General features: G+C 39.6%; 1 protein-coding gene across 1 annotated transcript in view; it reads right to left on the reverse strand.

Annotated features, from left to right (window-relative positions):
* Window positions 1-24,662, reverse strand: part of sik2b (salt-inducible kinase 2b) — a 53,667-nt gene that overhangs the window by 23,277 nt on the left and 5,728 nt on the right. Inside the window, exon 4 of the mRNA XM_060888224.1 lies at window positions 6,127-6,288. Coding sequence (XP_060744207.1) covers window positions 6,127-6,288 — 162 coding nt within the window. The remainder of the gene's footprint in view (window positions 1-6,126; window positions 6,289-24,662) is intronic.

The following is a 24,662-nucleotide window of genomic DNA, read 5'->3' on the forward strand; positions in this document are numbered from 1 at the left end:
CAAGTAGACAGAAAGCTAGGGTGCCAAAACATTTGGAGATAAGTGGAGACGAGCATGTGATGTCATCCAAATACTCTTGAGGTAGTTCTCTTCATTGTGCTGAGTGTTTTGATATGTCACAAGTCCATGTTGTGCTAATTTTTAATTTTCATGTGACATCACGTGACATAACGTGACATCACGTGACGTCACGTGACACAATCAGAATACCTGTGAGGAAGTTCCCCTCATTGTTCTGAGTGTTTTAATATGTCACATGTCCATGTTGTAAAAAGTTTTTTGATTTTGCGTATTTTGGGGGCGGGGCTGCGGGACAACCAAAAGGCCAGTCGGTACACCAATTTAACAGTTTGTTCAGAGTATCACCCTAAAGGAGCTGGCCGAGTTTGGTGTAGATAGTTCGAAAGCTTGCCGAGTTATAAACCTCCAAAGTTTATAATGGGAGTCTATGGGAAAAAAGGCCACTTTGAGACTCGGATTGCTTAGAAAAGTAATAGCAACAAACTTCAGACCAGGGTCTACGACAATTTGGTTCATGTGGCTCGAAAGCCCTAGGAGGAGTTACTCTTTATAAATTTTCGTCTAAGCTTAAATAGGAAAGCAGAATGTTGGCTTCTACAAAGCCAACATTCATTCATTCATCTTCTACCGCTTATCCGAACTACCTCAGGTCACGGGGAGCCTGTGCCTATCTCAGGCGTCATCGGGCATCAAGGCAGGATACACCCTGGACAGAGTGCCAACCCATCACAGGGCACACACAAACTCATTCACTCACGCAATCACGCAATCACACACTAGGGACAATTTTCCAGAGATGCCAATCAACCTATCATGCATGTCTTTGGACCGGGGAGGAAACTCCCAAGGCACGGGGAGAACATGCAAACTCCACACACACAAGGTGGAGGCGGGAATCGAACCCCGACCCTGGAGGTGTGAGGCGAACGTGCTAACCACTAAGCCACCGTGCCCCCGCAAAGCCAACATAATAACAAAAATCTTTCCTTTTTTTTTTTCACACAAATGTTTCTTTTCTTCAAAATAAATGTTGATATCAAGCTAATTTCTGCTCTCTAAGATCCCCGAGAGCTTGTTTAAGCATCTAAAGTGTTACTATTCAACCATTAATATTCTGTTTAAGGTTATCATCCCAACAGAGGTAAAGACATCTCACTCTGTAAGCCAATAGTGTCCTCAATAAAATAATAAAAATAATACGGTTAGTCTGATTGAAAATGTCTGAAAAAGTCAATTTTTATTCAGTTGGTGGAACAGAAAGCCTGTGTTCTGGTAAACAAAAAAAAACAAAAAAAGGCTTAATTTAAAGAATAATCCAAAAGTAAAACATTAACCTGGGTTAACCCACGTGTTTGTCGCAGAATCAGAGTCAGATTTGTTTTTATTGTGTACAGTTATACAGCATACAAATAAAGACCTGGCCTGTTCCTCCTAGACTGTGCATTTGATTAAAGTAAATTGAAGAAACTAAGTTAAAAATAAAATAAATAGTAATAAGAAGACACTCCGTCCAGGGTGTATCCTGCCTTGATGCCCGATGACGCCTGAGATAGGCACAGGCTCCCCGTGACCCGAGGTAGTTCGGATAAGCGGTAGAAGATGAATGAATGAATGAATGAGTAATAAGAAGAACTTAAAGAATGTGAGGTTCTGTATGTTACAGTACAGATACGGAGTTGCATGCAGTAACAGTTAAGTGCAGTGTGCAGAATGATAAAGGAGTAAAGAAAACTTTAGAGAATCGAAGCGATCTGTAAGATGGACATATCCATTTTGAGTCCGTGTCTGGTAGTCTGAGGTAGAAGCTCCTCCTAAACCTCTCCATTTTAGCCATAAGTCTAGGGAAGCATTTATCTGATTGCAACAAGCTGAACATACAGTTACTGGGGTGGGTGGAGACTTTGGTGAGTTTATAAAGGGTTAAGTTTTAAAGGGTTATGTACCATGTGGAGAGTGAAGGCAGAATGGATGTGCATACACACAGTGTGGTGTTTATTAGGAGCAATCAAAAAAAAATCACGGTTCGTAGTGGGGAGTCCTTTCGCAAGGCAGACGGAATTAGACGAGAATAATCCAAACATGAGCAAGGGTCAAAAATCAGGAAGCAGAGAATATAGAAATGAGGCACAAGGTTCAACATTAACATAAACGCACATGGCAGATTTCCCAGCGCTGATTTCATGTCGTTTCGTTTTGAGAAGTGGAATTCATGACAAGTTGTTCTGTTTTGAGAGGGGGAATTTGTAAGGGGCTGATTACTTCAATGTGTTATCAACCTGATCTTCCAAGTGTGTGTCGGTGCAGTGTGTCTGACAAATTTCCCTATGCTAAAAAAAACCCTTGGAAGCCTTATTTAATCAAAACGCATCGTATGGGAAGTTAAGCTCAAGTCGCTCAATGGACATTTTAAAATACAAAAATTCAAATCTACGAGTGCTTATATTATGATAACGGTCACATGATGAGTAGACACAAAACAAAACCTAACAAAAACAACCTCCTAACAAAAGTGCACTAAATTAAATGAAACAGTAAATTTACTGAACCTTTTTTCACACTCAGACGGAAACTGAGGAACTTCTGTGTTTACGTGTGTATTTGGAAACGTATAACCAAAGGACAAATTAAGGGTTTCATTTACGAATGTCTTCACCTCAAGAATTCATAAAAAGCTTTATATCTGCACTTGTGTTTAATGGCTGCTGCCTCAACACTTTAGTCCTTTACTCTTGAGTTTAAATAGATTTTCTGTTATTTTCTTAGTACAGGAGGTGTCTCAATTCTTCTCCGTGATGCATGGAAAGTAGTGTAAAAAAGACTAAACCATGTCTATAAACTCTCACCCACCAAACCAAAGCATCTGTGGCCAGAGCAGAGCTTCGGTGTCAAACCGATTCATATTGATTACATTTGTTCTGGGATTAACATTGAACATGGACATGGTGTCTGTTTATTTACCCTATCAGATCTTTATGGAAGCTTTTTTTGACGTACAATCTGTTAAACTGCAAACAGAACTAGATCAATGGGTCTATGTTGTGCTCTGAGTGAGACGTGTGATTTATAAAGATAGATTCAATCAGAGGAGGTCAAAAGATGAATGGCATTGTCAGTGCTGCAATTTTGTCTCAATTCCTGTGAGTAACGGGGAAAAAAAAAGGGACTGAGGCCAGGAGACAAAAATGACGGAGGGATTAATTCAGAGTGGAGGTGAGAGGTACGAAGGGGAGGTGTAAAAGAAAAATCGTCTGAGATGTGTGAGCCAGCGATGGTGAAGACTCCTGAGAAGAGCTGACCCACTTTACGAGTGGAATGCCGAGCGGCAGCGATTGACGTCAATGCTGCCCCGGCTGACATTGCAGAGGTGAGTCTCTCGGTGCGCCATACTGCAATCACTCACTCTTATCCAGCCTTCTGACTGCTATTAAAGCAGAAGCACAAAACAGCGAGCTCGGTCGGTCTAATGTTAACAAAAGCTTGTACAGAGGTCAGCAAGAATGAGTTCTTTCATAATGGAACCCTCCTGTGGACCCCAATGCGCGCTGCTGGGTTCGCGAACGACTTTCATAGCGTGAGCACAACAGCCTTACGCAAGTCTCTGGGGATTCAGTCATGACACGCTTTGCTTGCTGTTTCACAACCGTTCGATGTCCGTGACGAGTCTTCCACTCCTACATGTTTGCTTAAGAAGATGACCAAACCTGAAATTGATCCCGGGAGAACAGATGGGGCAAACTGGGGCACATCTGCAGCTTCACTTTAATGAGACCATTTAAATGTAAACGTACATGTACATGTGCATGTTTAAACCACTCCGAGTGTCCACTCACCATGGTCTCCACATATAGATGTGCTGCTCTTTCAAGCTGCACATAAAAGGCTACCATAATGCAGTGACCTTTCTGAGAACCTGCAGATCTAGGTGGCTTCTAAAGGTTTGATAAAGCATCAAATAGAAGGCCAGACAAGACGAGACCTTTGGAGATGCCTGGTAGAATGACCACTGTACTTTTAGTCTTAGCCTCAGATGGTCTTTTCACACGCTGGTTATGTTTTTGTACACTTAACTGGCCATGAGCTTCAGAATCTTAAAAGTAACAAGCTGATTGGTTGGTCACTCTTATATTTGTATATGAACTTCAGTAAAGAAAATAAATTGTTGCATGTCCTCTTTCTTTTTTTTTTTTTTGTCCTCTAGAAATAGACCAGACTTATAACCAGACAATAGTCTGCACAGATCTGTAGGAAACTCCTAGGAAGTAAAGTCACTGTAGGAAATATATTACTAGTATTTGCTAGTTATTAAGTTGAATGACTGTAATGTGCTCACTAGGTTTAGAACAAATACTGTTTGTGTGCATATACAAGGTGTAACTTCGTGCTATCGTGTACAAGCCTCTCTTTCTCTCTCTCTCTCTCTCTCTCTCTCTCTCTCTCTCTCTCTCTAATTCTCCTCGCTCTCTAACACTTGGCTGGATTGTTCATGGAGCTGTCATCCTGGGAACAGAGCCTGAGCTGGACGGCTGGCCTTTAATATCTTGTAGCCCAGAGTAAATTCTGTTTGTGGATGGCCGTGTGTATCCGTCTGGTCGGCACCGGATGTGCCCGTTACAGCCTGCTGACTTCATTACCTCCAGAATATCAGATACGTTTCTTGGAGCTCCACTTCCTAATCAAAGCACACCTACTCAGGAAGCTGAACCCGAGTCAGATCGAATCAAGCTCCCCTTTCCTCATTTTACAGCGATGTATCTCTCCAGTATAATTTCTCTTGAATCTGGCTCTGGGTAAAGTCACTACCAGGAACCAGATGCGTCTGGGTGTGTGTGTTTGAGTACCCCTATCATGTCATTATCTCCTTCCACACATATCATCTGTATTAATAACAGCAGCATGTGTTTACTGTAAGCAGAGTTCCTGGAGGAACCGAGGTACTGAGCCAGAAAGGATCGGAGAACCGCTGAAGTCACTGGATACACGGCCGAGGATGAAGTCAGAGGCACAATTATAATCAGAGAAGGGCTTGGTTTAAAGCTCCCACACAACTTCATCATAGGCAAAGAAGGATGACATGACTATGAGCAAGAAATACTGTATGCAAGGGTGTGGAATTAATATCAGTGCTGTCCACACTGTCATCCACTTACACTGAGCTATAGTTACACAATAACAGAAGAAAATGTAGAAGTTGTTTCATGATAAAATTGAGCAATAACATTTATTTATATTTATTATATTTTCATCAGGACTACTAAAAACTTGCCTCTGATTTGTCAAAAGGTTTTGGTCTTATTATTCAAATAGTAGGGTAATGTTAATGGGGGGGGGGGGGGGGCATGGTGGCTTAGTGGCTAGCACGTTCGCCTCACACCTCCAGGGTTGGGGGTTCGATTCCCGTCCGTCTCCGCCTTGTGTGTGTGGAGTTTGCATGTTCTCCCCGTGCCTCGGGGGTTTCCTCCGGGTACTCCGGTTTCCTCCCCCGGTCCAAAGACATGCATGGTAGGTTGTTTGGCATCTCTGGAAAATTGTCCGTAGTGTGTGATTGCGTGAGTGAATGAAAGTGTGTGCCCTGCGATGGGTTGGCACTCCATCCAGGGTGTATCCTGCCTTGATGCCCGATGCCGCCTGAGATAGGCACAGGCTCCCCGTGACCCGAGGTAGTTCGGATAAGCGGTAGAAAATTAATGAATGAATGAATGTTAATGGGCTGACTCTAATAATAAATAAATGTATCAGTAAATAAAACATGCTATTTTAAAATGTTAGAAACAATTTAACTTTCATTTAACATTTATGGAAGAAGATTCAAGATTCAGGCTGTTCCTTTTTTTATTGAAATTTTTTTCCTAAATATTTATTGTAAAATCTTCGGCAAACTGCCGTGGAATAAGAGGAATAAATCATTCTCTGACGTGCTCTTATAGGAAAAATTTAAATTAAATTTGCCGTCAGACCACTCAATCATTAAATGATTAAATTCTTATAATAGCTCCGGTATATGCAGAATTGTTGTACTCTGCTTATAACGTATAGCTAAATCTGTGTGTCAAGTGCTTACTTCTAGTCATCAGTTTGCTTATTGAAACACTAACGGTCCTGTTTTACCTGCGATCTTGATGTTCATGTGTCCGTCCAGCAGCAGGTTCTCGGCTTTCAGGTCCCGGTGTACAACGTTGCGGTTGTGGCAATATTCCACTGCAGACAGAATCTGCCAGAACTTGCGACGGGCTTCAGGCTCACTCAGTCGTCCATGTTTGGCTAAATAGTCTGTAGGGGAAAAAGTGAGAATAAAACAAGTCATCTCTAATAATATATACCCAATATAATGTCCGGGTCAAAAGAATTGGGACGGCAGTACGTGAAACACAACGTCAGCTTTTGTTCCCTGTGATTTACATGTAGATGTGTTAAACAACTTGGACCGTGGCACGCTTTGTAAACTTGAATTTCACCTGTGAAGCCTGCATTTGTTGTTAAAAAGGATACACCGACATAAAGATCATAGAGACGCATATGGGAGAAAAGCATGCTAGTCAGAAAACGATGCTGCTTCTGTTGCTCGAAAGCTCCTGGTTACACAATTCCACTTGACTATATACAGTTGGAGAAAGTAAATGATTTATAATCATGCTGTCCAGTCTCACACAGATAAGGATAAGTTCACATTCGAGTTTGGTTCCTCTCAAGGTTGTCTAAGGTAGATTTTCTTTGCTGGTGTTGACTCTAGCTTGTTAATTTGAGATAAATATAAAATTTGAATTGTAATTTGAATATTAATTATATCCTTGTAAAGCTGCTTTGTGACAGTGTTCGTTGTGCTATACAAGTAAAATTTAATCAAACTGAACCACAATCCTTCATTTGAAAATTTCCTTGAGACCAGAAAGGACGTACCGCAAGACGTAAACCACTCATCAACGGTAAGATTCAGAAGACCAGACTGAAATTTACACAGAAATACGGAGATGAGCCACAAACATTCTGGAACCAAGATTAACCTCTACCGAAGTGATGGAAAGGCCAAAGTTTGGAGAAAAAAAAAGAATCATAATCCAAAACATACTGTACAAGATCATCGGTCAAGAATTGTGGTGGTAAAGTCATAGTGGTTTGAGCTTGCATAGCTGCTTTTGGAACTGACTGACTAAACTTTACAAAGAAATGTTTCTATCTAATTCAGAGGAAATTCACCATGCGACAAGAAAATGACCCTATGATGCTGTGGCCTAGGTTCAATTCCCGGTCAGTGAAACATGATTTTTTTTTTTTATGGGTAATGCTGTCTCAAGTGGTTAAGAGGGCATTCACTAAATTCCAGGGGTTTCGTTACCACGACGTAAAGTGGGCGTGTTTCTGGAGGTCTTGGAAAAACGCCCTCTTTCAAAAAAAAAAGAGCATACCTACGTACGATGGAAAATGAAGGACAAAACAGTCATGCAGGGAATATTGTAATATTCATTGTTATATTTCATATCTATTTTGCTTTATTATCTTACAGTTAAGCTATTTTTGAAAACAAATAAACAACCAAAAACTACGGTTAGGGTTAGATTATCAAATAGGCCACGCCTACCTGATGACACAATATCTGTTATGCTGTTCTGAAATCTCTGGAAATAAGTGCATCCCTGGTTAAGAGTCTGGGTTGGTGTTGAAGGTCAGAAGCTTGCGAGGAGGACTGCACATCCAAAAACCCCCCAAAAACGTTAGGGTACAGGTGCTGGGCAACAAATAATCAACGAAAAAGCAACAGAAGAAGCCCGCACACTGATAAACTGCTCCAATAAATTTAATGGTGCAACGTTTCAACCATCAGGTCTTCGTCAAGACATAAAAAAAGAAAATAAAATAAAAAATATATACAGTTCATATCAACAATACAATATATATATATATATTTTATATTTTATTTTTTTCTGTGTATATTTGAGATCTTTGTAACATGTGAGTTGATTAATGCTTTGTGTATAGTGTGCCTTATTTTGAAAGCGAGTGCTAATTAAGGCATACACCTGTTTCCTATTTATAGAGGTGAGGTGATCACATTTTTATATTGTGCCTGATGAAGACCTGATGGTCGGAACGTTGCACCCATTAAATTTATTAGAGCAGTTTATCAGTGTGCGGGCTTCTTCTGTTGCTTTTTTTGTTGTTCGGAAGGTCAGGATTCAAGCCCCTGCACTGCTAAGCTGTCACTGTTGGGCAACTGAGCAAGACTCTTAACACTCTCTGCTTCAGGGGAAAGTTGGGATATGCGAAGAATGCAGTAACTGTAAGAAAAGAATTCCAATGTGCTGTAATGTATATTACATGAGGGCACAGTGGCTTAGTGGTTAGCACGTTCGCTTCACACCTCCAGGGTTGGGGGTTGGATTCCCGCCTCCACCTTGTGTGTGTGGAGTTTGCATGTTTCTCCCCGTGCCTCGGGGGTTTCCTCCGGGTACTCCGGTTTCCTCCCCCGGTCCAAAGACATGCATGGTAGGTTGATTGGCATCTCTGGAAAATTGTCCATAGTGTGTGATTGCGTGAGTGAATGAGAGTGTGTGTGTGCCCTGCGATGGGTTGGCACTCCGTCCAGGGTGTATCCTGCCTTGATGCCCGATGACGCCTGAGATAGGCACAGGCTCCACGTGACCCGAGGTAGTTCGGATAAGCGGTAGAAAATGAGTGAGAGAGAGAGAGAGTGTAATGTATATGTGGTGATAATAAAGCCTTCTATACCCCAATTTCAAAATGCACTGCTAACACAACAAAGTAGTTCATCAGGGGAAACAAAGTGGAAGCTTTTAGACTGGCCAAGTCAATCACCAGACATTAACCCGACTGAGCATTTCCTTTCCAGGGGAAACAAACAAACAACTCAAACATGCTGATGATGTGCAGAAACCTGACTCTGGTCTAATCTAACCAGAACACACATGATCAAAATGTAGTTTAAATAACATAAGGGGAAAACTCTCTCGGGAAAGCTCTTGCAACACTTCCAGGAAGCTTGTTAAATAGCTTGTATGAAAATGGTTCTGATTTTGAAACTCAAGATACAGCTAAAGTCTGCAGTTAAGAAACTGAGCTCTTATTTCCCATTGGGCTCTTATTTCCCAGTATGAGGGAACTGTGAGCTAATTCCTAGCAACTTTCTGTTTCATGCATAAGAAATGTTTTTGTTATTGCCTTAATTGTGTATAACAGTTTTTTTTTTTTTTTTACCACTTACATATTGTTTTTATATTCATTATCCTAATTTGTGCCTTTATGTTGAATGTTCTTTAGTTCATGACATGGTAATGAATGACAAAACAATTTTATGTCTTTATAACCTTATTTGCAACTCTAGGGAAATAAGACATCGACAACAAACAACAACAACAAAGGTCCTAGATACGGAGTGCAAATAAGTAATGTTTATTAAAAAAGTCATGAGAAATCATTTCTTCCGTTGGAAAATGTATTATTCAGCACAATGCTTATTTTAAACAATTTCAAATATAAATTCTAGAGCATGACATATGCAGTTCTATTTGTTATTTACTACAATTCAAGACTACAAGCCAAGTTCTGTGAATTTTTTTGACATTAATTTGCTTTGTTTGGTACCACAGAAAAAAAAAAAAAAGTCTCGCTATTTGCTTTTTTCTTTCTTTCCAAACCTACAAGCACTAACACTGATCGTTAGCAGAATAAAATGTTAACCCGGTATTACAAAAGACGAGAGCTGGGTAGCTTTCATGAGCCGCTGTTTTACATGTGCTTCACTCGTGTGAAAATGGAGCATGAGCTTGATGCAAATCAGCCACAGCGGCTGCAGATCAGGCAGCAGGTTCGACTTGCAGGGAGTGTTGTACTGACACAAAAAAAACATGGCTCTTGAACGTGATTCTCACTTTATACTAAGCATTCCTATAACGATAATAAAACAGTAGCATCGAGAGAACAGACAGCGGAAAAGAATTGACAGTTAATGCTTGAAAGGGATTTAAACATTGTTTAAGAAATGAAAACAAGCACAGGAACTGCTGAGATAAATCATTTACCAAAATAGTTGCATATGATGTGCTTTGATACAGAGTATGCACCTGTGTGTGTGTGTGTGTGTGTGTGCGTGCATGTTTTCTATTTCACTGTGGTGTGTTTACCAGCTTGACAAAATTGCTGACTCTGATTGGTTAGTGCTGGAGTGTTTGTTTGGCCTCAACTAACCTGACAGAGTTCTCTCTCTCTCTCTCACACACACACACACACACACACACACACACACACACACACACACACACACACACAATCCTAAGCAAGTCTAAATACAACAAAGAAATTTGACAAAGAAAAACAATTGGAACTTGAAGACAGAGTGTTTCGATTATGCTGATGTTTTGATTATTTAATGATGAAATAAAATATTCATATTGAACGTCACGTCTGTAAACAATCCCCGCAGGTCATCTGACTACGTTCTCCTGGTATTAATATGGAAACAGACAATCAGAGAATGTCATAGACGTTTCCCTTCTTGCAATTTTAAAGAGCTTGATAAATTATTTCATTATCCAGAAGAAATGCCTGGAAAAAAAAAAATCTTTCACACCTTTTCGTGTTTCAGCTAACATCATCGGTTTATCATGAAAGTCACCGAAAACAGCAAGTATTTCAAAAATGTTGGCATTAAATAATGTATTTTAATATTAATGTTAATTATACACTGTTGATTTTATTTCAAAATTTATTTAATATTGTTTTTTGTTTGTTTTGTGACCAGAATCAGGAAATTAATTAATGACACCACATTGCTTGCGTTGTATCACCTAAAAAAACTCGCCTCTCTTTCTTTCGCTATGAATTTTAAAAAATAAATTGTTAAACTTACTGTTACAAAACCGAGCCTAGACTCCACAAATATAAAATAAAGTCTCATAAAATATTCTTTTCTTAAATCTCATAAATCTTTCTATTAGTAGATTAGTGACCAAATTCCTAACAAATGTGTAGGTAATGTTGGCGTAACGTTAGTGTATAGGTTTGCAAATTTGAGCATACTAATATGTTCTTATTAATTCTTGGGAATGAACTTTTTCCATTTACAGAAAGTCAGCGAGGCTGTGTGAATGTTCATGAGATCACGCGGCATAGTTGATATTGAAGAGTTCAAATCTCCTGCAGAGATCATTTCGTTGGCTCACTCCCATACTTACTGGGAAAAAAGTACTCACTCTTTTGGCCGTGACACCTTATATTCCAACTAAAAATGCATCAAGTTTGTCAGGATATCTTGGCAGTGTGATATCATGTAGTTGTAAGACTACACTTAATAGTCCACTTAATAGTCACCTCGTGTCACAGTAAACACCCTGCGATGGACAAATTACACCTACCAGCAATCCACAAGTCAATTGTTCAGCTCAAGGTAACATCTCAAGATCTGGCAACACCGAAGTGTCAGTGATGATTAGTGATAAAAGCATTGCCATTTAAACCACAATGTTTACAGTCGGCTATGTCAGCTCTCCCTTATTATAATCAGACAGTCACTGACTGAGGAGGGTGAAGGCAAACATGTGCTTTATCAGAGACGTGTGAAACCGAGATCTAGAGCTTCTCACAACGCTGTGTCACAGGGTGACGTAACAAACAAAGGGAAGTGCGATTGCCCTCTTCTGCATACATGAGCTTACATACACGGACGATTGGCTAGTGCAGACACGGTATGCCGTACAGCCACGGATAGATGTAGCGTTGTTGGGAATCAAACTCACAATCATTCAGGAGACATCCTGATGTTTATCTTATCTTATTTTAAATTCTATTCAAATATAATGCATTTTTGTTCTCTCTAAAAAAAATAAAAAAATAAAAAAAATGTAAAAATTATTTTTGTCATAAAGTTGCTGTTGGCTCAAGATTCCTAACTTAAACCCCAATCTCACTGACAATATCTTAACATTAATATAAAATTCATGTAAAGTACAGTAGAATAGAAACAATGACAGGATTGTTGTGCATGACCTGTAAGTAACGTCCACTAGACAAGGTCGTTCCTCTTATAACTCATAATACAGAACATTAGCAGAACTACAGAACATTAGCTGCCGCTATGGATTGTAAACGTATAAGGACGAGTGCATATATACGGAGCTGTGATTTTTTTTTGCAGCTACTATCTGAGCCATAAAGTTACACACAATCGACACCATCTCGCCAGTCAATAAACTGTTGCTTCTAGCTGTACCGAGTGCAAGATTGATGCATGAAGAATTGGCACAAGTGACAGCGAGCCACAATAGGCAAGCTCTGTATTGTGGGAGTTGGGTAAACATCTCCTGAATGGCACAAACATGCTGTGCTCATGTTCAGGAGGGTTGGGTGAGGCCAAAACCCGCAACACTCACACATTTCAGCTCTGAGTCAGCCTGGCATCACTGCGCACGGCTCTCCATGCGAAGTGTTTCACAAACAATTCTTATGGTGGGCACAATAGGTGTGACGGAGGCCTGCATCGCGGCGTTCGCTCATAATATTTACCCTGCGAGCTGTAAGTCCCACCTCAGCCTGTTGTTGCAAACACATGGGTTAGTGTGGAAGCAGTTTGGAAGTAGATAAGAATGTAGACAAAGTGTGTTTACAGTGCAAGTTGCTCCACAGTGCACACGTCACACTACATCGCACCACACCGCACCACACAACCTGCTCCACATGTCACAGCCTTTTCTTACACAAGACAAAATGGCAAACATGACAAAGCAGAAAATCCCCAGCCACTTCACCACATCACCCAGAATCTATCAAGTGCTTACTAAAGGAGTCAATTATCCTAGAAAAACAGCTCTAGCCTACAGTTATTTGCACATTAAACACATCAAAATAAAACCTGAAGCTATTTAATAAGCCAACTCAAAACCTTGCTAGCTTTTCTTTTCACATTGTTGGCGTTTTTAGAGTATTGCTTCACCTAAAACAAAAGCTTAATTCCTGCATTCATCTTTAGTAAGCTTTTTATCCTGGTTAGGGTTGTGGTGGATCCGGAGCCATTCCCGGGAACAATGAGAACTTCCCCGGGCGCTGCGGCATAAATGGCTGCCCACTGCTCCGGGTGTGTGTTCACGGTGTGTGTGTTCACTGCTGTGTGTGTGCACTTTGGATGGGTTAAACGCAGAGAACAAATTCTGAGTATGGGTCACCGTACTTAGCTGTATGTCACGTCACATCACATTACAACACCAATCCAACCTACATGAGGGAATCCCAAACTTTCTGGATAAATGTCTTTGTAATTCATTTTCTCATCCCTGACCTGACGGTTCTAGTACAAACAAATAGCTAAAATAGTATCTGTAGATATAATTCAACTTGTTTGTTCAAAATAGTAGCACATCATACTCGTCTTTATGGCTTTATTAATACTGGTAATATTAATTAGTAAAATAAATTAAATACACAATAGGGAAGATTCAGAGACTTGCATGCTTTTGCAATGTGGGTCGAAACCAGACAACTCGGACAAACCCACACAGGAAGAACGTGTGAAACTACCGAAACATGGGTTCAGATTCAAGCCCAGGATGAGGGAGCTGTGAGGACAACAATATCTGTTGCACAACTAATTGTTAATTGACAATGCTAAATCAACTAAGCTAGCAGGACTCTGGCTTACTTATTTACTTTAAACCACTGTCGCGTTTGTCAGCTGTATGGTCGGGTCTTCAACACCCATCGTTTGAAGACTTTGACAGGAAGGAATTAGTTTTGGGTCTGTTCTGAACTCGGAGTTTGCGATGACCCATTAGTTCCTATGCTAATTCCTCTCAACTGCTTCTCTCTTTCTATCTATCCTGAGGCATCCAGAAATTGTACCAGCTCCGAATGTCTTCCGTGCCATGAAGATTTTGGACCCCCACTGAGATGAGGCCGACCATGTGAGAATCCTGAGGCATCTAGAGATTTACCAGCTCCAGTTGGACTCTGCTATACTAAGAGGAGATGCCAACTCCATGTGGTCTTTGAGGACAACATGGAGATGCCAACTCCATGTGGTCTTTGAGGACAACAACCTCCTCAATACAACATTTGTCGGACTGTATATTTATAATCACACCCTCCAGTGTCACCCATATGAGGATGGGTTCCCCTTTGAGTCTGGTTCCACTCAAGGTTTCTTCCTTTACCGTCTAAGGGAGTTTTTCCTTGCCACTGCTGCCTGATTCACCTCAGACTTGCTCATTGGGGATAAATACAAACACATTTAAATCTATCTAATATTAATCTTGAACTTTTGTATTCTATTAATCTTTATATTATTCTTTATGTTAACCTTTTGTTTTATGTTTATGTTCTGTAAAGCTGCTTTTAAAGCGTTATACAAATACATTTGAATTGAAAATTTGAACTGAATTGAATTGAAAGTTCCTCAGGAGCTCTCGGTTGCACAATTATAAACTGTTGTAGAAAGGACATTATTTACATTTACATTTACATTATTTACTGCTCAGTGTCACCCAAATTAGCACGAGGTTCCTTTCTGAGCCTGGTTCCTCTCAAGGTTTCTTCCTCATATCATCTCAGGGAGTTTTTCCTCACCACCATTGCATCAGACTTGTTCATTAGTGATAGATGTTAGAGATAAATAGTAACTTAATTTGAAACTTTTTTAAATTCTGTTTCAGTACTACTGTAAAGCTGCTTTGAGAAAATGTGAATTGTAAAAAGTGCTATATAATAAATTGAATTGAATTAGTAATTAAAGTAATGTTGATATGTAGATATTATACTGCGTTTTACACAACGCAGAACATATGACATGTTAGCTAACTAAGGAAAAGCCTGCGTTCAAATCAACGAAACACTTCTTACATTCAAACCAGTTATGCTTTATTTGCTTTGTATATATTTGCTTTAGATCTTTTAAACTACAAACATATCTGCATGTTAAACCAATAACCCTCACTATACAAAAAAAAATTATATATTTTATATATATAAGCTACTGTTAAGCTATTGTTAAGCTAATAAGCTACTGTTGGGTTGTGTACTTATCAGGCAGGTTAATGTTAGAGAACTGATTTTACTGCCATCTACAAAATTGGGTGTAGGCAGTATACAGAAAAATGACCTGGTAAGAACCTTCGATTATTAATTACAAAATATTTTTACTGATATTCACAAAAACAGATCCAAATTTACTTTTGCAAAACCTACTGGTTCCTAAAGTGAGCACTGTGATTGTTTTTGTCTTGCAATGGTAGAAATCACAATCCTCCTATAAATATTATTTAACTTTTATAGGTAGTGGTTTACTTGACTAGGACTTTAACGTCACCTAATTTGTTTAAAAGCTTTATGGATGCAATAACCAACAGGATATTGATCACATATAAATAAAGAATGATTAATAATTAATAAAATAACAAAATCATTAAATGGCTCTATAATAGGTCTACGTCTGATATCCGACATGTCAGATAGACCTTTTGGGCAGCGGTGGCTCAAATGCTTGGAGTTGTTGATCAGCAAGTTAAGAACTGCCAAGCTGCCGCGGTTGTCCCCTTGAGCACGGCCATACTGTATCACGACTGACCCTGTGCTCTGACCCCGTCTTCCTAACAACCTGGGATATGTGCGGAAAAGTATTTCACTGTGCTGTAATGTTTATGTGACAAATAAAGGCTTCTTCTTCTTCTGATTAGAACAAGGGTGCAACATTCTGTCGAGTGTCTCTTCTGACAGATCTTGCTAATCAAAAAACACACCAGTCCCAGGAATGTTTCATGCTCTTCTGAACTGGCACGCAGAGCTTTTTATAAACTACACTCATCCATATTTCTCTCTCTCTCTCTTCGCGCTCAGAAAGTGCTAATCACTACTGTTTTAGCGAATGCTTTGCCCTCTGACCGACTGTGCAGAATATCAGAGTCCAGGGTGTACGAGCTTGTGTACAGCTGCACTCTTCTTAATCTTAAGTGTATTTACTCTCAGCAATTGAGTGAACTCCATGAGTAAACTCAAGGGCTCTCTTCTTTGTCAAAGCTACCATGTGCATGTCGTTCGCTGTTCCCGGTGACGAGGAACGAGAGACGTGTCGAGCAGCAGAAGACTTTCCTGATGTAATGTAACCTTTGTTCGATTGATATTGGTACTACATGTAACATATTGCACATCATATTCCATTACGTCTTCTCATTTATTATTATGTCTATTCGTTTCTGTTCATAGGTTTCTCAAATTGAGTTTATTTCTATGCACTGTATAAGAAGGAGAAGCCAGGTTTCCATTTCTCTGCATGTTGCATACTGCATATAACAGTGTACGTGACAAATAAAATCTTCAATCTAACAGCATCAATCAGAAATTGATTTTGCTTTCTTAACAAATGCCACGAACTTCTCGGAAAACTCGAAAGACTCAGCAGCGTGTATCTGTAATGGTGCTACAGTTGTATTTGAAATCAGATTTCTGAATAACCAATGTGGCAAGTTTTTTTCTTTTGGTGTTCAGCAGGATTTCTATAATCAGCCTGTAAAAAAAAAAAAGCCTGTAGATAATCTTTGCCACCTACTAAGTACTAAGTGCTGGTGGAAAGGAAATTGGCACTTCTTACAGTAAATTGCTGCTTGTATTGCTCTAGGTTATTATGAGAATAATACAACATCGAAGCAATTAGGCAATAAATCTCTAACAATTATCGATCACTTAAGTCCGGCATTAAAAAAACGAAGGCAGCATGACATACGGCTGGAGGCTTACACGTCTCAGCGGCTGGTTTGTGACACGCTTATTGAAAGTGGAGAGGATGCTCTTGATGTCGAAAAGCTTTATTAGCTCTGGTGATGTTTGCTAACGTCTTGCTCTGGAATTTACCGTGAACACTTCCACAGTCATATACCCAATATGCCGTGTCTGTATATCCTGAACATCCATATTATTGCTGGTGGAGTGTCATAATGTATGCTAGTTCTCACTGGCTAGTATCAACATTTCCCTGGTGGTCTACAGGCTAGGATATGGTGCTCTTACCGCCGCAGTCTGGGTTCGAATTCCTGTCAGGGAAATGTGTGCTTTTTAGGGAAGTGTTGGATTAAATGGTTAAGGACCTGGTTTACTTAGAAAACGTAGAGGTTTCAGGCCTCAGCATCACCAAACTGTCGTGTTTGGGCCCTTGAGCAAGACCCTTAAGTCTCTCTGCTCTGACCCTAACTTTTTAACAAGCTGGATATAAAAAGCACACTGTGCTGTAATGTATACTGTATGTGACCGAGTCTTCTTATTCTTAACAAAGCCTACGCTGCATAAGAATCCGTTTTTCCCTCATGAGACAAAACAAGCTTCAGCATCTTTCTTCCACTAGGTAGCGATCAGATGCACAAGCAGAAGCGCAGCATTCCCCCAGTGAGCAGCAGTCTTAATGAATTCCTCAGTATAGCTGTTGTTTCAATCAGAGTGTACAAAGATGAAGGGAGGAAAGTCCGACTTTTGTCCGATCGCTGACATTCCGTGATTTATTTTGAATGAAAAAATAATAATAATAGTATATTTATTTCTGAACCCCACTAGTGGAGCGCAGTCTCGGTTCCCAGCCACACACCAACACCCAGCTACACTGTGAATGTCTGGTTTAATTAGAAACTAGAACGCGGTGGATGGTGGGAAGGAGGGTGGAATGGGATCTAGTTGTGGGCTGACGTGAACGTTGTGATTGATCTGATTCACATGACAAGCACTTCCTTATGCTGAGCTCCAGGATTCAGAATTTCTAAAATATGCATGGCCTACATTCCAGTCTGATTCCAGCTTCAAACCGGGATCCTATGTTTGGTGTTTGAGCACGCTCTCTCTCGCTATCTCTCTCTCTCTGCTTTGGCACAGCTCATTATTTGAGCTTGACCCACTTTCCAGGTTCCTCTGCTGCAGCAGCTCAGCTGGTTTTGTAGCAGCTTGGTCTGACGAAGCTTTCCTGGCACACTTCTTTCCTGTCGGGATCCACACCATTCTGCACACCTGACCACACCTATCACACCTTTTGTTCATATTAAATCAGAGAGGTGAAAACCTCTTCAGCATGAATGCTGTTCTTCTACTTAGGATTTTGCACTGGGCTCCTGAAGATGCCTTGCATTTGCTCCTGAAGATTTTCCAGGATTCTACTTTTTATGATTATTGCTTTATATCTAATACCCACCAAATATCATGAAATTCTAATGGAAATATTTAAAATATTTAAAAATATTTTATTTATTTATGACAAATAAATCTACAAATCCAATACAACCCACCATGCACAATCCACAGTGCATGCTTATGGCTTTTGAAACAAAAGAACCATATGTTGGACCAGAACATAAACCATCAGTCTACTGTGCATTGTTTAAGCTTAAGAAGCCACTTTCTTCTGTTCATGTCATTATACGGCTTCCACGCTGAGAAAACAGTTAAAGCTAAAGCTACTGCAAGGAAATCTATTAACATTGTACAATCCTTCCTGGATTTTGCAACGACAGAAATTAAGCAAATTCTGTGCTGTTCAGAGGAGCTTGTAATTTTTTTATATTACTGTATATATATATTTTATATTTGGGACAAGATGTGTCGTATGTCATCATCACAACACACACTCAGCCAAAACCCTCTTTGGTTCATGTTTGCCAAACATGAGCATAGCCATTAAAGAAAATAATTACATATTTGTCTTCACTAAAAAGAAGGATCCTGTGCTTGCAATTTTGCCAACTAAAACACTAGACTACAAAAGCACAAAAAACGCAACTTGCATAGCAAATTTTGAAATAAGCTGCAGCAAAATCAAGCAGTTTTTTCCCCACAGAGGCAAAAAAAATAATAATAAAATAATAATCCAGGAAGGCTGCTTGCAATTTATTCTGCTCATTCTTCTTTCATGGTGGATCCCAGGAACATCGAGTGTGAAGCAGGAATACGATGTGGATGAGATGTCGGTCAGTTTCATCGCACAAAAATTTTTTTCTGGATGCCAGTGTACTGACTGCCATGTGTTAGGTAGATGTTAGGAAACCAGAGAACCAAGAGAAGACAGGAAAATCCACAATGAACCTAAACTGGGACCATTAAGCTCTAAGACAATAATGCTACACAATGCACCTACCACTTAGTAAATGAATGAAATGGTTAATAAAAAAAAAGAAAAAAAGAAAAAGGTGAAATAAAACAAACCTCACATTCCCAGTCAAAATCTTAATATCAGCAGGTTACTGAATAATCATGTGGACGGTCATAAATACTCTCCCAACATCATCTTTTGGTCCATCCATCTATTTTCTAACCTGCTTATACTACATATGGTGGCAGGGCACAATCCCTCTTAAACACACACACACACACACACACACACACAGGACTATTTAGAGATGCCAATCAGCCCATTGAACTGAGGGAGGAAACCCTTGATTATAAAGTCATAAATATAAATCTATAACCGTCTAATAAAGCAATCAAATTTCTACCGTAATCCTTCTGAATGAACTTTCCTCTCACTCTTGACTCCTTTAATCTAATCTTTGTCAAATCAGTTCAGCTGTCCAGCTGTTTAAATATTCAGCAGTGGGAATCTATAGGGGTCTAATTTTACCGTACGATTTTAAAACAATTCTTTGTGTACCTTGATTTTGCATTTTTAGTTTTGCTTTTAGTTTTTTTTTTTTTAGTATAATTTACGGTGGCTGAGAAGTGCAAAACAAATTAACAAATCCGAAAACACATTAACAAATCCGAAAACAGATTAACAAATCCAAAAACACATTAACAAATCAGAAAACAAATGAACAAATCCGAAAACACATTAACAAATCTGAAAACAAATTAACAAATTCGAAAACACATTAACAAATCCGAAAACAAATTAACAAATCCGAAAACACATTAACAACCAGTCAGACAACCTGGAAGAGATTGGTATAGTTTTTGAATGGAAACTTACCGATCATTGGACAAGACACCTGTCACTCAAGATATACAGGTATGGAATCTTATGTGTAATGTGTAAAGTTCTCCGTTTAAATATAAGAAAATAACAGAATTAATCCACAGTAATCCATTCCATTCATCCATTCCAACTTTTCCCTGCGGCAGACTGTTGAACTTCATGTATACCTTGAGTGACAGGTGTCTTGTCCAATCACAAACCATACCAACCTCTTCCGGATTGTCTGAATTGTCGTTGTGTTTTCTGATTTGTTAATGTGTTTTCGGATTTGTTAATGTGTTTTCGGATTTGTTAATGTGTTTCATGCACCGATTCAGACAACCTGGAAGAGGTATGTATAGTTTGTGAATGGAAACTTACCGATCATTGGACAAGACAACTGTCATTCAAGATATACAGGTGAATGAAAGGTGTCTTGTCCGATGATCGGTAAGTTTCCATTCACAAACTATACCAAACTCTTCTGAGTTGTCTGACTTTTCGTTGTGTTTTCAGATTTGTTAATTTGTTTTCAGATTTGTTAATGTGTTTTCGGATTTGTTAATGTGTTTTCGGATTTGTTAATGTGTTTTCAGATTTGTTAATTTGTTTTCAGATTTGTTAATGTGTTTTCAGATTTGTTAATTTGTTTTCGGATTTGTTAATGTGTTTTCGGATTTGTTAATGTGTTTTCGGATTTGTTAATTTGTTTTGCACTTCTCGGCCACCGTAATAATTACTACCTGACACTTACTTCAATGCAATACAAAAGACTAAACACCAGACCTTGATGTATTTCCATTAGTTTGTAAATTAAATTTAAATCTTTGAATACTATTTCATAAGATTTACATATCTGAAGGCAGAAAATCCACATTCAAATATCCCTGGTGCTACCTTCAGTCAATGACCGAGAAACTCTCCTGAAATGTTTCCCTAATCTTTTCAGCCATGTAACCGGCAACGTTGGATGTTAATAAAAAGCCTCACGGAACGGAAGTGCTTGACTTTCACGATTTTGTCCGTTCATATTTATTTATAACGAAATGTTGTAAAAGTGTAAAAAAAGTGTCATAATTTTTCTGTGGCTTCTCATAAGGTATATAGTCATATATATATATATATATATATATATATATATATATACATATATATATATATATATATATATGACACCCTATGTAGAGAGCATAAATAGTGATCATCAATAAAGCAATAAATAGTAGACAGGCTTTTGGGACTCACGTTGAATTACATTTGTTGGTGTAGCTCCTGTAAAAATCTAAATAATGTAAATGATCCTTTTATGACTTTTTATTTAATCCACCACGGTTGTGTTCCTCATAAAGTCTGTAATATAACTTTGTTTGTGTTTCTAATACCAGTTTTTGTGTAAGTGACTTTCTCAAAATCTCTCCCGTATTCTCGTTTTTGACCTATATAGAGGACGTCTTGGTGTCTACGGGTTGCCTGTTCAAGATTTAATCCTCACAAACAAGAGGACTACAAACAGCCTGTTCAACCCCTGACACTGTTCTTTGTTGGGATCTATCAAAACAAGGGCTGTTGCCACATTTCAGTCCAAGTGTCACAAACATTTTTCCGGTCAGTATTATACGGTTCCAACTAGGTTGCAGAAACTTGTAATACTAAGTTCATGACTTGTTTATCATTAGAGATGTTCTGAGATCGAGATAAATGTGTGCGGACGGCTTCCTGTTCTATAGGGGTAAAAGCTGATACTGATGTTTTTTAGATGCAAAAACATGGTGGAATCCCACAGAACTGTACATCTATCCCAGGAAATTCAACCTTCCTATTAACCTGAATGCTCTCAGTTTCTTTCATTTTTAGCTTGTTTGACCTTGCGTGGTTAAACACTGAAATCCAAAGAAAACAGAGTTAACTTAGCAATGTAACCTTTCGATAACCTTTTCGGCAAAGAAAAAGGTTTTTGCATGCAGCGTCAGAAATGAACAAAGCAGCACTTCTTACCTTTGAATGAGTGATGCTATATACGCAAGTATTAGCTCAAACGCAATCACTCACTCATTTTCTACCGCTTATCCGAACTACCTCGGGTCACAGGGAGCCTGTGCCTATCTCAGGCGTCATCGGGCATCAAGGCAGGATACACCCTGGACGGAGTGCCAACCCATCACAGGGCACACACACACTCTCATTCACTACGGACAATTGTCCAGAGATGCCAATCAACCTACCATGCATGTCTTTGGACCGGGGGAGGAAACCGGAGTACCCGGAGGAAACCCCCGAGGCACGGGGAGAACATGCAAACTCCACACACACAAGGCGGAGGCGGGAATCGAACCCCCACCCTGGAGGTGTGAGGCGAACGTGCTAACCACTAAGCCACCGTGCCCCCTCAAACGCAATCAACTTCCAGATATATTTTCTTCTTAATTTTACAACACTCTCTATACAGATCGCTTTTTGAGAAGAAATACGTAGTTACATGGCAAAACATAACCTCGTCAAACATCCCGAGATAGAACATGACGTCATTCCGACCTGCAAATTATTACTTACGAGGAAAATCGGACGCAGAGGAAGTTACCATTTCAGCTCCAGTAGCCGATTCTCGACAGTTCACCACAATCCACAATTTCTGCGGAATTATTTGAGCGAAAAAAGCACATTTTTTAAGGAATCTGTCAGACTAAGATGATAGCATTTAATGTTAAAAACTGTCATGTTGGCTGTTTTTATTTCTGTGGTTCTTCATTTGTCAGTTTTGATGTCTGATGTCTATTTTCTTAGATTTTGAAGTTTTAAGACGGAATACATGCGTCAAGAAGGTGAAGGAGTTTAAGAATTTGGGGTGAACCATTCAGTGTGACGGGGAGTGTGGAAAAGTGGTGAAGAGCCGAGTGCAGGCGGGTTGGAGTGGGTGGAGTAAAGTGTCAGGAGTGTTGTGTGACAGAAGAGTGTCAGCGAGAATCAAAGGAAAGGTGTACAAGACAGTAGTGAGAGCAGCTATGGTGTTTGGGTTAGAGACTGTAGCAGTGAGGAAAAGACATGAGGCAGAGATGGAGGTAGCAGGTTGTCGAGAATGTTGAGGTTCTCTCTAGAAGTGACGAGGATGGACAGGATTAGGAAGGAGCACATCAGACGGACAGCTCAGGTTGGCTGTTTTGGGGACAAGGTCAAAGAGGATAGATCGAGATGGTTTGGACATGTACAGAGGAGGGAGATGGTAGAAGGATGTTGGAGATGTAAGGACAATCTTTAAAAACCATACACATTTATGTTATATGTATAATTCTGCATATGTATATACATTATTTCTCCATCTATATTTTCAGATTTTTATATAGTTTTTATATAGTTTTCTTATATAGTTTACACTTATTTTATCATTCTATTATTTTTTTGCCCTTTTTTTTTTTTTTATACATTTTTTTCTTATACCGGACAGTTGCATAAAGCATTTCACTGCATGTCGTACCCTGTATGTATGTGTATGTGACAAATAAAATTTGATTTGACTGATTTGACTTGATTTGAGATGGAGCTGCCAGGTAAGAGGTCAAGAGGAAGGACAAAGAAGAGATATACTGTATGCATGTGTTAAAAGAGGATGTGAAGGTAATTAGTGTGAGAGTAGAGGATGCCGAGGATAGAGTTAGGTGGAAACAGACGATCACCGTGGCAACCCGTTATGGGAAAAGCCGAAAGTCGTAATCAAGCAGGTTTTTTTTTGTCACAACAATTTGTGTTCTATATAAAAAAGTCTTCAGTGGATAGGGAAAAAACCCATCAATACAAGTCTGACAGAATATCTGACTGATGTACTGGTAAAAGTGATAATGACTAAGATAAATGATTTTGTTTTATACTCAACCTGGAGGCCATACACGAAAGTTGACATTCATTTCCTCCACAGACTGTCAACAAGTCAAATCTCTGGGTGTTGTGAACACAACCCGTATCAGAAGAATCCAACAAAAACAACACTGAATTCCTCTATGCCACATTGCTTCACTCTGAGTCAAACCCTGGAGAATCGGAATCAAGTGCTGCAGGAATCACTGTATTTTTTTATGGTGGCTTCTTGGTAAAAAGCCACAAAGGATCATGCACCACGAACAAGAAAACAATATTATGTAAGTGAGATCGATGCCGATAGCAAGTTTTAACAGGAAGAGGTCAAACTCTGCACCACGCTCCCATCGAGCCTTCAGCGCAGCTTGAATTGACTCACCATCCCTCAAGGTACCAGGAAATCATGCATCAAGACTACTGGTACTGGTACTCAGGTGGTGGAATAAACTCTTGGAGCAGTCGGTGCATGATATAAAATAAAAGAAACAAACAAACAGAAAAAAAAGATAGCATGTGCTGGATCGAGTGCTATTTAATAACCAACAGATTAACAAGGGTAGGAACCATATTGATTACTCTCTCACTCATTTTCTACCGCTTATCCGAACTACCTCGGGTCACAGGGAGCCTGTGCCTATCTCAGGCGTCATCGGGCATCAAGGCAGGATACACCCTGGACGGAGTGCCAACCCATCGCAGGGCACACACACACACTCTCATTCACTCATGCACTCAGACTCTACGGACAATTTTCCAGAGATGCCAATCAACCTACCATGCATGTCTTTGGACCGGAGAAACCGGAGTACCCGGAGGAAACCCCCGAGGCACGGGGAGAACATGCAAACTCCACACACACAAGGTGGAGGCGGGAATCGAACCC

The sequence above is a fragment of the Tachysurus vachellii genome, chromosome 15, assembly GCF_030014155.1.
Source record: "Tachysurus vachellii isolate PV-2020 chromosome 15, HZAU_Pvac_v1, whole genome shotgun sequence".
Lineage (NCBI taxonomy): Eukaryota > Metazoa > Chordata > Actinopteri > Siluriformes > Bagridae > Tachysurus > Tachysurus vachellii.